Consider the following 13722-nt stretch of genomic DNA (forward strand, 5'->3'; position numbering starts at 1 on the left):
ATGGTAAAATTGTTACATGTGTACCAGTTTGGGGTTTTTCGTGGTATTAACCCAAAAATTAATTAGCTTATTTCTAAGTCTTGTGTTATTTTACTGGGTCAGCTCAGCTCTTCGGAGAAAAAGCTTTACGTTGACATATAACATATGAAGCTTCTAACAACTCTGGCAATCCCCCATAAATTATATTACTTGCATCTCATTTCTCTTCAAACTCTCTCTCTCTCTCTGTCTCCCTCCTGTCTCTGCGTTTGTGTGTGCGCGTGTGAGATTGTGTCTGTGGGTCTTTTTGCTGCTAAGGGCTCTTCCTCTGTTGCTGAGGCAAAAAATGAACGCTCTAGTAGTACAGGTTTTATCAAACTCTCTGGGTTCATGTCATGTGACTTGAGTTCCTTCTTTGTTTAGTTCTTGGCATGTGATGTGGCTTATGTTCTGCTTTCTGCTGTCCGAATCCAGGGTTTCACCAAGTCACTCGCCATGACTATGCTCTCTGAGGTTGGCGGCCGGACCTTCTGCGTAGCCGCCGTAAGCCATCGCGTCCCTTTTCGTCTTCTTGCCCCGTACCTGGAACTCGTTCTTTCATTGAAATAGTTGAATTTCCAAGTGTTCTCTCGACCTCGATCAAGTTCTAGGATGGCATTTCCTGCATAATGGCATGCTGATATTGCACATAATTTGCAATAGAGAAGGTTAAAGAGACCAAACAATGAATACACCAGACGACACCTACACTAGCACTTTAACCCATGTTGACCAAATCAATACATGATGCATCGACACTGATGTTTTTCCATGCCGGCAACATGCTCTCGGAAAACCCCGGTAATGTGTCACAATACGATCATTGACAATCCACAGTGGCAGCTGCAGTACGGTCATTTGAATGAATAGAGTTGAAGTTACCCTGTCACAGAAATTTGGTTAATTTCTCTGCCATTGACTCTGCTTCTATGCTATTGCAAACAAAATCAGAAATAGACCAGACATGAATGGACGGTTAATTTGTAAGGCTAACATCGATTGTTCTCTGCCTTCTTAAGATTCTGGCAATGCAATATCCGAGGAAGAGTGTCCTGCTAGGATGCCTAATTTCAGTAACTGTCAGCATTTTCTTTCTCATACTTCTCATTTTATGTTCCATTTCTTCACTATTATTTCATTTACAGAACAAACGGTTGAACTTTCTCTTTGTGATTGTGATCGAAATTTAGGCGAAGACCGTGATCTCGGCTATGGTTGGCTGGGCTGCTCAAAGTCTGGTCAGCATTACGATCGCTTCTCAGTGCTCACTGTTTCATTGTTCATTAGATGTTTGGGTACCTATTAACTTCATTTACTGAGCAGCTCTCAAAGAAATGGTCACATCATGTGACCGCATTCCTGTTTTTCCTGTTTGCTCTCCGGTCTCTCTGGGAAGGATTCACTAAGGATGATGAGTAATTCTTGCTCTCTTTTGTTTCCTCTCTTTTCAAGCCTTTTTTCTCTTCATTGTTCTTTCTTTCCCATCACAAAATGCTTTGTGGGTTTAGTTGTTGTAGCATGAATGCAAATTTTCTTTTGTGATGCAAACTACTTTTCTTTTGGCAGTGACAATGAAGAGTTGGAGGAAGTCGAAAAGGAATGGTCAGTGTTCTTCTCTTTCTCTCTCAGACATTGCTCCAATCCACTGTAGAAATGATCATACTTCTGCATCCTATGTCTCAACTGATCGTCCAAAACGCATTCTGTGTTGCGTGTTTCTTTCCCAGGATGATGATGACTTGGAGAAAAAACAGAAGCCTATCACCTACTTCTCACCTGTCTTTCTCAAGGTGATTCCTCCATCTAATGGTAAAAATAATTTCACCTTTCTCCAGAGAAATGCTATGGCTAAAAGAAAATAAATTCAACTTTATGTGGTTTGTTTCACTTAAACCTACATGTTAACACCCTCCCTAACTCAGGATAGCTGCTTCGCATGCGTTTTCGCTCACCTTCTTCCGCAAATGGGGCAACAAAAACCAGGTAGAAAAGTGCCAGCCAGAGCAAATCATGCAAAGTAGTGCCCATCTAAGTCTAAACTTATGGGCTCTGCATAACAATTTGGAAAAAGAAGAAGAGATATTTGCAATTGAGGAAGAACTTTGAGAGTATTCACTGTGCTTGACAATCTGGAAACTGTAAAATATTGCAGCTAGCAACGATCAGCTTGGCAGCTGGTGAGGACATTTTTGGAGTGGTGCTCGGTGGAATAGTGTAAGTATAATTGTACGTAGATATGCCTAATCGTCGACTCCAGATGGCAACTACCAAGTATTTCGTGTCGGTGCAGAGCAACGCAGTTCTAATAGTAGCTGCTCACATCATGTCACTATGCCCGCTATCTGAGCAGCTTAATTTGTTCTCTTCACCGCCTACATTGAATCTATTCCACCAGTGAATGCAAGCATCACTCTAGGACAAATCCTTCTGATTAATTTTTCCTCATTTTTTCAGGGGACAAGTGTTGTGCACAGTTGCTGCTGTTATTGGGCGAAAGAGCCTGGCTTCTAGGATATCAGAGAGGCTGGTAATTCACCTCATCTTGACTAGTTAAATCGGCTCACACATTCGTTTCTTTCTTCTAATGGGTCCTCAATACATTCACCTTTGTGCTTGTTGGTGCAGGTGACCCTTCTAGGTGGATTTCTCTTCCTAGTGTTTGGGGTCCAATCCCTACTTTGACCATCCTAAGTATGAATTTCTCACTCGCTCGTATGTCTATGCTGCTGCTTACCATTAGTTGAGACTGCTCTAGCGCTGATGCCTCGGTTTTTTCTCCGAGCATTCTTATGCTTTTAAGTACTTCCATTGATAAGTTTCATGCTTTTCAATTAACAGTGTGTATTTCACGATGATCTTTCCACATACAATCCCAGGAAACACAAACACATGCTCTCTCAGGAATCACGATGAAAATGCATATGCTATCCTATTCCTAGAGAAAAAAGTCAAACTGTAATGGAAACTCTCTTTACAAGCAGAGGTCATCAGCTAAAATTTTTACCACGGCAGTTACGAAACAAAAGTATGAAGTTAAAACGACATTTGTGCAGTGGCATGTCAAATCTTAAGAAAGAAATGCTGGAAAAAGCACGGGACACTGGTAGTTTGCACTGACCTAGTGAGAAAAGGCACGCGAGTAGATTCTTACAAACAAGCGGTGGCCTGGAGTGTCGGTTGGTTTTGGTCTTGTGACCAGAAACCTACCGGCTGCCACAGAGTGGATACCCAAATCCATGTGCCCAGCTAGATAAGCCAGTGAGCAATAGCCCCAGATACAGAACTTGACTCAGCACGGATATGACGATGAAGGCTTCAAGCGTTTGCTGCCCAATTAGCAAGTAGACTAGTCATAATCTTAGCAGATCTCACTAAAAAGTTCACAAGAGGTAAAAAGTTGTTAAAAACATGTGACCAACTTTCAACTGGGCTGAAAGATCTTACCAAGCGCTTTCCTCTCTGTCCTCCTAATATGATCTCTTTGATAGCAAGACTGCAACCACAAGCAACCAAGAAGAGGAAAAAAAACAGATGGAGATAGAGCAAATGTTAACAGAAGAACGCTCTGTGACTAGCAGACGCTTATGATCCACGTCTAATAAGTTCCTTCCTGTTAGAGATGGCATGGGATCAAAAGAATAATCTCATGTTCACTACGAACTAGATACATCACTAACAGCCCAAAGAGCTAAAAGATTTTCGAACCATACCAAATGGTCTCAATAATTATGGTGAATCCTATTGCGCATGGCGTGCATGTGACATAAATTACATCAACCTCCTTTTAATGTCCTTCCTAGTTATCTGCAGCAATCCAATAAGCATAACCTTTTTTCTCTCCCCTAGATTTCAAGGGTTCAAAGCACTATAAACTCATTCACGTACCAACACCGTCGCCCTTGCCAATCCACGCCATGCCTATATGCTAAAAGACTAGAACATAATGAACTTGAGTGGCGGAACTAAAAATCTAACAAAAACAGAGGAAGCAACTGTGGCTCGTTTCTGATAACAATAATAATATGCGATGGGAAAAACAAATGGTGCGCCTCGATTTGTCCTTCTGGTACTCCAGGAGCGATCAGAACCGTCATGTGAGGGTCTCATATGCAATGCCAAATAACAGCTTCTGAAGACTGAATACTTTTACATGACATTTAATGTCCCTCATAAAATAGCACCTAGATCTTTCTTCATTCTTCGTTAGCAAAATCACATACCCAAATGCGAGAGCTGTTACCGCTGATGTGACAATAGCCACAGAAGCCGCATTGGCCAGACTCTCATTCCGCCATGCTCAAAGGTGGGCGAAGCCAGATAGCACCGAACAGACACCAACACTCCCGACAGAAGAGCAAACATCAACATGAAGTTGGTCGATGGGTTTCCACCTAAGTCTGTTTCATCAATACTCGTTACACCAACATGGAAAAGCCAAAAGGGCGCAAGAAGAGCCAAAAAAACAGCAACGTAAGATGAAGAGAGGGGGAGGCTTACGAGGATGGGTCTGTTCATCGTCGATGTACTTGTCGAGAGACCAACCAGCGAGTCCCAGAATGATGAGAAACACCACCAGATTCACCACCAAAAGAGGTCCCGTCAGGTCTCTCCCTTCGACCATTTTCAAAGCTCAATCTCAACTATGAGAACAAAAAATTGGACCTGATCAATGGAGGTTTTGATTTTCCCCTTCTTTCTTTGGTTTTTTGGTCCAAAAGAATAAAAAGACCACTCGGCAGTAAGCAGCAGACCACAAAGCGGCAATCTGTAGAGAAGGAAACCCAGAAAAAGAAAGTTGCTCAATATCGTCATATGTTGAGGGGCATTGATAAATATAACTTCAAATGGTCGGTTTCTCTTCTTCCGTAACTGGAGCCAAGTCCTCACGCACTGAAATTGATATGGCAATGGTACTGCTGACTCTGTGCGATGATTCTTGACACGTTTTCTTGCATGCATTAACGTTCATGGATTCCCTCTTTAGGCTTGCCTTCTCTGAACAATTTCTGGCATTGCACCAACGCATCCCATCCCTCTTGTGTGCACATTGTTGCGTCGATCATATGGTGAATGCTTTAACATTTGTGGGTGTCTCACGCATGCTATGAATGCCATGAGACTCAGTGTTGCACATGCGGTAGGAAAATTAAGTAGATTTTACTTCTAATCCCAGTGCATCTATTTGAATGTTATACGAATGCATGTTGGGTTTCAAGAAAAGCTAAATCAAAGTCTACCAGCGGATGGATTTACACTATACGCGGTGGAGCCTTTGCTTGGTCATCTGAAAAACAGTCATGCATTGCACTGTCTTCTATGGAATCGGAGTATACCGCTGTGTAATTAGCCAGAAAACTCCTTCGCATCCTGTTACTATCTGTTGTGACAATAAGGGAGAGATTTACATAGCCAAGAACAATAACATTTCATATAAGACAAAGCATATGGCTTTGAAGTATCACCAGAGGCGAAGCCGTGTTATCGAGTACATGGCAACCAAGTTGAAGTTGGCCGATCCTCTTATTAAGAGATCACTTATGAGATTCACGTCGTAGCCTACTCACTTTTTATACTTCGTACAACAGAGAATTCAAAGGAAATCTAAATAATTGTGATGTGTAGTAATGTTAATGCTGAGGCTACATTTTCGGTGCAAGTTACTTTGTGTTGGCTGGGTTCTCCTATGTGGGGCCAAGCTAACTTTAATTTTAAAAAAAAAAAGTTAAAAAACAAACAAAAGAAAAAGAGGAGCGGCTGTTTTGGTGTGTCCAAGACTGCTCACACCTAAATTTTGTCTAATTATTTATGGTTTAATTGTATAAGAAATTAGAAATTAATTTTTAATCCCTAAATAAAAAAAAAGGGAGTTTCGGGCCGGTCTGTCCGGCCCATTCTATTTTCTTTCCTTTTTTCCCTTTTTCAACTGGGCCCAGTCCATTTTTTTCTTACTTTTTTCCAACTTTGCTTTCTTTTTGTTTCTTTTTCCGCACGGGCCGGCCCTTTTTCTCCTGGCCTAGCACGTGCACTGTTTCTCTTCCTCCCCCAAGCGTCGTTCCAGCTCTCTGGAACGCTGGTATAGGGAAGGACAAACGATAGAGGATGCAGAGAGACAGAGGGGGGTGGCAGGCGACTGCCCAATGCGATCCGGGGGTCCGGGGCAGGCCGGCCGCGAGAGGGCCTGGGTGGGCCTACCGGCCAGCCCCTAAAAGGCCGAGTGCTCGTCGCACGCGAGGGGGAGAGAAATCAGCACAGGGAGAGAGAGAGAGACCGGGAGAGAGAGGGAGATTGAGAGCGAGATCTGAGATTGAAAGGTCTTTCGTCGGTGACCGCCATGCCTCAACCGCGGCTGGCGACGCTCCGACACATCCCATTTCTCGCGGAAAAAGTCAAGGTAGGTCTCAGTCTCGGACCCTCGTTGGAGCTCATTTTTTCGGTTTGATTCACGGTCGGTTCCCCGAGGATTCCGGCTCGGAGGCGTGCAAGGCAACCGGACATAGTCCGATCCATCAAGTTTGCCCTTGTTCGCCGCCGCCGAGCCGATTAGGGACGACGCCACCTCTTCCCCTGTTTCGACGCCCTTGCCTTGTTTTCGGGCTCACTGGCCGGAGCTCGTGGCCGTCCGGCTCACATGAGCTCCGGCCCGTGATGTCCTCATGCTCGATTCTGCTTATCTATGCATCTTATACGTGAACCTTGGATGTGTTTGAGTCTCGATCGAGCCAGAAATCTCTCGTTTTTATAGCGTACCCCAACTGTTTGATGTTATGCTTGAGTGAGATCCGTAAGTTGATTTCCTTTGTGTGTGATGTGTTCCGAAACCTTGGTGTCTCTCCCTTCACTCGTGGTATTTTGGTTGCGTCACCGAGCTTAGTGCAGAAGATCAGTCCGCCTCCTTTTAGTCAACTGTGTTGGTTTGTTGCCACCGAACGATGACAGTCCGCAAGGAGGCGATGTACGAGCAGGGGGGCTTGACTTGCCAAGAGACCGTCGGGGTTTGGTTGGCTTGGAATTGGCCGCCGGCGCTAGGGCCGGCTGCGGTAGGTGCGGTGGAGTGGCGTGCGACGGGGGCGAAGGAGGCTCGTGGTTCGGGCGACGTACAAGCGTGTGACCGTTGGCGAAGTGGCTGGCCAGTCCCTCGTCGTGGCTTGGTCGGTTTAGGCTCGGTCGCCGGCCGAGTGGCGGCCAGACCTTCGGCATGGTGGCCGAAAGGAACGCCGGCTGATGGATCCGATGGTGGTAGGCGAAGCATCGGGAGGCGTCGGAGCGAGTCAAGTCGGTGGCCGTGAACTGGGTCGTGCGTGCAAGTCGCAACTGGGTAGGGTTTGGCTCTAGGGTTTTGTTTGAATGGGCCATAATAGGTAATGGGCCGGTGTGTTAGGGTTTTAGTTTTTTTTTGGGCTTTTGTTTTTTTTAATTTTGTTTTCGGGCTGGGCCCTTTCCTTTTAATTCTTTTTTTTTTAGTTTGCCGGACGGGGCTCAATAAATGAGTACGGTCCGGTGGTGAACCCAGGCCGGTGCGCCCGGGTCGGTCCCGATTCGAGTCGGATCTCCATATCCGACCTGAGTCCATTTAAATATTATTTTATTATTTTAATACAGAAAAATTATTATTATTTATTATTAAAAATTTCAAAAATTAAAAAATTGGAAATTGGGCTTTGGAATTGCCCCTTTTGCCCTTTTTTGTGTGTTTAATGCCATGCTTAATTACACGTCACTTGCTTTGCACGTTTTCATTGTGTGTTCAATTCAACTTTGCGTGTGGTCAATTAGAGATATGTCAGGCTGCTGATTGCGCATTTCCGATGCATTGGTTGCTACGTCTTAGCATAGTTAAGATTAGAACTTAGAATTCATAATTGGTAAAATTGCTGCATGAACACGTTAGGTGGTGATTGAACAAGATTAGGTATCGAGAGGGTACTAATTGGTTAATTAGTGTAATCAAGTCCTCGAACCCTTTGAATATTTGGTTTGTAGAAGTAAAGCAATTCTCCCATGCTTTACTCAGGTGTCTAATCGACACACCAAAAACTGAATAGTAGCGACTCCTAGATGAAATTGATTTGCATGTTAATAACTTAAACCTAAGTCGCGATTTGGTATGGACTTGGGAGAGCCCGAGCTAGGTTTAACTTAGTAATCCATTAGCCAAACCCCCAAAGTGGTGAGACCGGTTTGGGGAGGTCACGAAAAAGGACCAAGAGAGAAAAGAGGAGAGACAGAGCACCGAGAAGAACGAAGGAGAAGAAGGAAAAAAGAGCTTAACTTTGCGATCCCAATTCGAAGGCAAACATTATCGAAATTGGTTAAAATTCCAATTTGTTATTTGTGAGATCGAGAGCTATGAGTTGATTGGTTTCGTTCATTAAGAATCTTCTCCAAGTTGTCTCTCCTTTTCTCCAATCCCGGTTAGGGTTCTTGCTTCATTTGTGTTAATCCACCTTCAAGGTGATGGAATATTGTTGTATTATTGATGTTGAGTCTCTAGTATGTGACTAGAGAAGAACCTTTGTGTATCCTACTATTTTTCGTAATTAATGGGAGTTTTTGGATCATCCTACATTGGGTTTTCACGTAAAATATTGGTGTTATTGTTGCCTTTGTCTCCTTATCATTTCGGCTTTATATTTACATATTTGCGAGGTTGTATTGCTAGAATATATTGCTGGTTGTTACTAGGATTAAGTCAAATTTGGTCGGTTTAGTTTTGGAGAAGATATTAACCCTCAATTGGGTTGGTTCTTGGTGAATTGTTGCTCGTTCTCCCCAACAAAGTGGTATTAGAGCAAGCGTGAATAATTAATTGAATGGAGGAAAATAGTGACACAATTTTTAAGTTAAATGCCTTGAATTACTTCAATTGAAAGTCTCGAATGGAAGACATGTTATATTGCAAAGATTTACATGATCCCATTGATGGTGATGAGGGTAAAGGAGACAAGAAAAACAAAGAGTGGGAGCAAATGAATCGAAAAACTGCTGGGTTTATTCGACAATGCATTGATGATAGTGTTTTTCAACATGTTGCGCAAGAGACGAAAGCAGACACTTTGTGGAAGAAATTAAAAGATTTCTATGAGAGGAGAACTTCACAAAATAAAGCTTTTCTAGTTAAAAGACTTGTGAATTTGAGATATAAGAAGAGAAGTAGCATGTTGGAACACTTGAGTGATTTTCAAGATTTGGTAAATCAATTGACAAATCTTGAAATTGACCTTGGTGATGAATTACAATCATGTCTATTGATTGGTACTCTCCTTGATAGTTGGGATACCTTGGTCGTCAAATTGAACAATTCTTCTTTCGATGTACTTTCTATGAGTGTGATCAAAGAAAGCCTATTCAATGCAGAAACTAGAGAAAAGGCATGAATTATGCTTTTAAATTGAAGGCTCTTGTTATAAAAAATAGGACGAGAAGTCAATCAAGAAAGTTTCAGAGTAATGATAATAGAGGCAAGTCAAAAGGAAGGTCAAAATCAAGGCCGATGAGGAGTGTGAAGTGTTATAATTATGGCAAGATGTGACATTTTGCTAAAAAATGGTAGTTTCCAAAAAGAGATAAATCCCATAAGAGAAATGTGTATCGAAAGAAAGAAGAGAAATAGGTTACGGTGGCAATTACATCCAATGCATCCAATGGCGATATTGTGCTCATCTATGGCGATGCTTGTGTGAATCTTACGTGCCAAGACTCTAGCTGGGTTGTTGAATCCACAGCCTCATTTCATGTAACCTCATGACATGATTGTTTTACATCTTATCACAGTGGTGATTTTGGTTGTGTCAGAATGGGGAACGGTCGTATTTCCAAGGTTGTTGACATGGGAGATGTTTATTTGGAGACCGATGCTGGATGTAATTTGCTTATGATGAGACATGTTCTGGACATTCAATTTCACTTAATCTCAACATATGCCTTAGATGATGATTGGTTATTGCAATTTTTTCTAGGGTTAATGCGGAAAACCCCAAATTGGTATACCCATGACAATTTTACTCAAAACTAATTTTTTGATCACTAAAAATCCCAAACTGGTACACTTGTTATAAATTTACCTTAAACTAATTTTTTGACCACTAAAAATCCCAAACTGGTATATTTGTGAATGATGTACCCTCCGTTAGTTTCCATTAAATTGGATTAATACCACAAAAAATCACAAAACTGGTATACCTGTGATAAACAAAGGATAAAACTTAAAATTGGTACAAAAGTCAACTGTCGCTTGTTATTCAACAAAGCAATTTGATAGTAAAATCTAACGAAAATAAACTGAGGGTAAATTTATCACGATGTACCAGTTTGAGGTTTTTGGTGGTCAAAAAATTAGTTTGGGATAAAATTATCACGGATATATCAATTTAGGATTTTTTGTGCTATTAACCGTTTTTTCTCTGATGGCAAATGGAAATTGACTAAAGGTTCCATGGTAGTGGCTTAGGGTAAAAATACTTTCATTCTCTACACCATACAAGCTAAGTTGATTAAGGAAGACATAAATGCAATGAATGACTCCTCAGTTGACTTATGACATATAAGACTTGGTTATCTCAGCCAAAAGGGGCTTGAAACTCTTGCTATAAAGAATTTTCTACCATTGAATGAGAGAAATCTAAAGGAATGTACTCACTGGCTAATAGGTAAGTAACATAGATTCTCATTTCATAATTCTTCTCCACACACAAAATCAGATGTAACTAACGTTTGTTGCATGGATGTTAGAATACTTGGTGATGCATTATATTTTGTGACATGTATTGATGACTGCTCTAAAAAAGTGTGGGTTGTTGTTTTGAAATTTAAAAGTTAAATGTTTGTTGCTTTTAAACAATTTCATTTCATGTCAACGTGGAAAGAGAAACCAGGAAGAAATTGAAATGTGTTCGAATTGACAATGGTGGTGAATATAGAGATTCGTTTGAACATTATTGCACTGATTATGGTATCAAGCTTGAGAAGATTGTTCCGAAAACACCACAATAGAATAGAGTAGCAGAGAGAATGAACCAAACAATTAATGATAGGATTCGTTGTATGCTCTCTCATGCAAGGTTACCTAAGTCATTTTGGGGTGAATCAATGACAACAATAATGGGCTTGATAAAATTTTCTACATCAGTACTTTTTAGGGGGGATGTTCCTCAAAGAATTTGGCGTGAGAAAAATGTTTCGTATAATTATCCGAAAATGTTTGGTTACCAAGTATTCGTGCATGTTCCAAGAGATAAAAGGCCCAACTTGATGACAAGTTTAAGTAGTGTATCTTCTTGGTTTATGGACATGAAGAGTTTGGCTATAGGTTATGGGATTCAATTGCAAAGAAAGTCATTAGAAACCAAGAGGCAAAAGGACACTATAAGTGCCATAACTTGTGTACGGAGATCACTTTGGTGCCATAACTTTTTTTCGGATCACTTTAGTGCCAAGTCGGAGGAAAAACGATCACTTAAGTGTCATAAGTTTTTTTGGATTACTTCAATGCTAAAATTTTTGAAAAACGATCACTTAAGTGCTAAATTTTTTTAAAAACGATCATTTAAGTGCTAAAATTTTTTAAAAATGATCACTTAAGTGCCAATCTCCGGCGAGCCACGTCAGTTTCAGAAATTAATAAAAAAAATGCCACGTCGGATTTCCGGCGAAAAATTATGTACGGCACCGGAGTTAGCACTTAAGTGATCGTTTTTCAAAAATTTTAGCACTTAAGTGATCGTTTTTCAAAAATTTTAGCACTAAAGTGATCCAAAAAAAACTTATGGCACCAAAGTGAGCGCCGTACACAAGTTATGGCACTTGTAGTGTTCTTTTGCCGAAACCAAGATATGGTGTTCTTTGAGCATCAAACCATTGAAGACTTCGACAATCCAGGGCGGCCAAAGAATGTAGCTTAACATTTTGTTAGTTTTTAGCCCAAATCCTCCTATCATATTAGGTGGAAATCACAGGGGAGAAGTGCATGAAAACCAAAAAGATGATAAATTCTCACAATATGTTAATTCTTCGGCTGAGATAAGTGAAATAATTAAGCCAGAACAATCAATTGAGCAAGAACAACCCGTTGAGCCAATGAAGCCAGTTGAGCAAGAACAACCGATCCTACCTTAAGTTAGAAGATTTGAAAGAGAACATAGATCTTCACAGAGATATAAGCCACATAAGTATGTGTTACTCACCAATGCAAGAGAACCGGAAACTTATGAAGAGGCTATATCATATGATCAATAAAATAAGTGGCAAGAAGCCATGCAAGAGGAGCTCAAATCCTTGCATAAGAACCACACATTTGAATTGGTAAAGTTGCATGAGGGCAAACGAACACTAAAAAATAAGTGGGTGTACAAATTGAAGACGAAAAAAAGTAGTTTGCAACCACGATACAAGGCTAGGCTTGCTGTGAAGGGCTTTCATCAAAAGAAAAAAATGACTTTGAAGAGATTTTTTGACAAGTTATAAAAATGCATTCTATTCGCATTGTCTTGGGTCAGGTCGAGTCGAAAATGGTCTAACCTATATTGACCAATTTAACCTGTTTTGACCAATTTTCATATAATGTAAATGTTATAACCCATACCCGACTCGATCTAACCCATACCCGACCTGACCCATATTACAAAATAACATTAATTTTTAACCCAATTTTGAAAAATCAATACCCACCTATTTAATCCACTTTTATATGTTACTTAAATAAAAACTTCACATCAAATTAAAAAAGTAAATAAAACAATGAAGAAGAATAATTAATAATATAATATATCATGTCTCTATCTATTGGTTGGCCGCGGTTCCAAAATTCACACGATCCTCAATTGGAAAGTAATTCAAAGTATTAGATGCTCCATCGGACCCTATATTAGAGGAGATGGTACCTTAAGAAGAAGAAACAACCACCCTCAAAAGTAGAAAAATTGCAGGAATTTTGTTGAACAGTTGGTATGTTTACTTAAAGATGTGTACACAAGAGCAAGACGCACTAAAATATTCATGGGTACCAAATGAGCATTACTCTACCTCGCTTTGAGTCACATTAAGGTTGCACTCTCCCCAAAAAAACTCACCCGATGCAAATTGCACATAACAGTAGATGCGTGCATCACGCATGTACACCCACAAAGAGAGGGAGGGATAGAGAGAGAGGGGGTTGAGACTTGCTCACCCGTTAGCACTTTGTGGCGCTATGGAATCTGTAGGAGACTTCCCCATTTATGCAACTCACAAGAGACAGAACCAGAACTACCATTAATAGCACTGACCAAAGGCCTCTACAAGCTCTCATTTTTACTATCCTCAAGCCTCCAAACACGTCTAACAAGACTTTAGTGAAGAATAGAAAAAAATAGGGACACAGATCCATAAAGAAATCTACAATATGATTAACAAATCCCCGTCCAAATTCATATCAAGCTCAGTTAAATAGAGCCACCAATTAGATGAGTCGGACATCCCCATTGCAAGTGAAAAAAAAGAAAAACAATTTCAAGCGAATGGTTCGAATGGCTTCTTTATAGGAGGTAGAAGAGGATGGAGACAGGGACCATCGGCTAAGGCCGGAGGGGGAGGCGGCGGAAACTGTGGAAGAGGAGGAGTAGCGGATGAAGAAGCGCTTAAGGCCCCCGGAAGAAACAAATTTGAGGATTTGTAGGTAGGTTGGGTAGGGTAAAAGTATGGACCCATTTAAAACCCATTTACAACCCATAT

General features: G+C 41.0%; 1 protein-coding gene across 1 annotated transcript; it reads left to right on the forward strand.

The window, feature by feature from the left end:
* The first annotated feature begins 228 nt into the window (after nucleotides 1-228).
* LOC115673902 (GDT1-like protein 5) lies at nucleotides 229-3790 on the forward strand. Its single transcript, XM_030596165.2, has 11 exons — nucleotides 229-346; nucleotides 454-522; nucleotides 1038-1097; nucleotides 1209-1256; nucleotides 1342-1433; nucleotides 1585-1620; nucleotides 1746-1808; nucleotides 1941-2001; nucleotides 2171-2232; nucleotides 2473-2545; nucleotides 2644-3790. Exons 1-11 carry the CDS (start codon nucleotides 326-328, stop codon nucleotides 2698-2700), a joined length of 642 nt encoding a protein of 213 aa, XP_030452025.1. The 5' UTR covers nucleotides 229-325; the 3' UTR covers nucleotides 2701-3790.
* Nucleotides 3791-13722: the final 9932 nt, after the last annotated feature.

The sequence above is a fragment of the Syzygium oleosum genome, unplaced genomic scaffold (assembly GCF_021117445.2).
Source record: "Syzygium oleosum isolate NSW1041296 unplaced genomic scaffold, Sole_v2.1 Sole_v2.19, whole genome shotgun sequence".
In the NCBI taxonomy this organism is placed as follows: Eukaryota; Viridiplantae; Streptophyta; class Magnoliopsida; order Myrtales; family Myrtaceae; genus Syzygium; species Syzygium oleosum.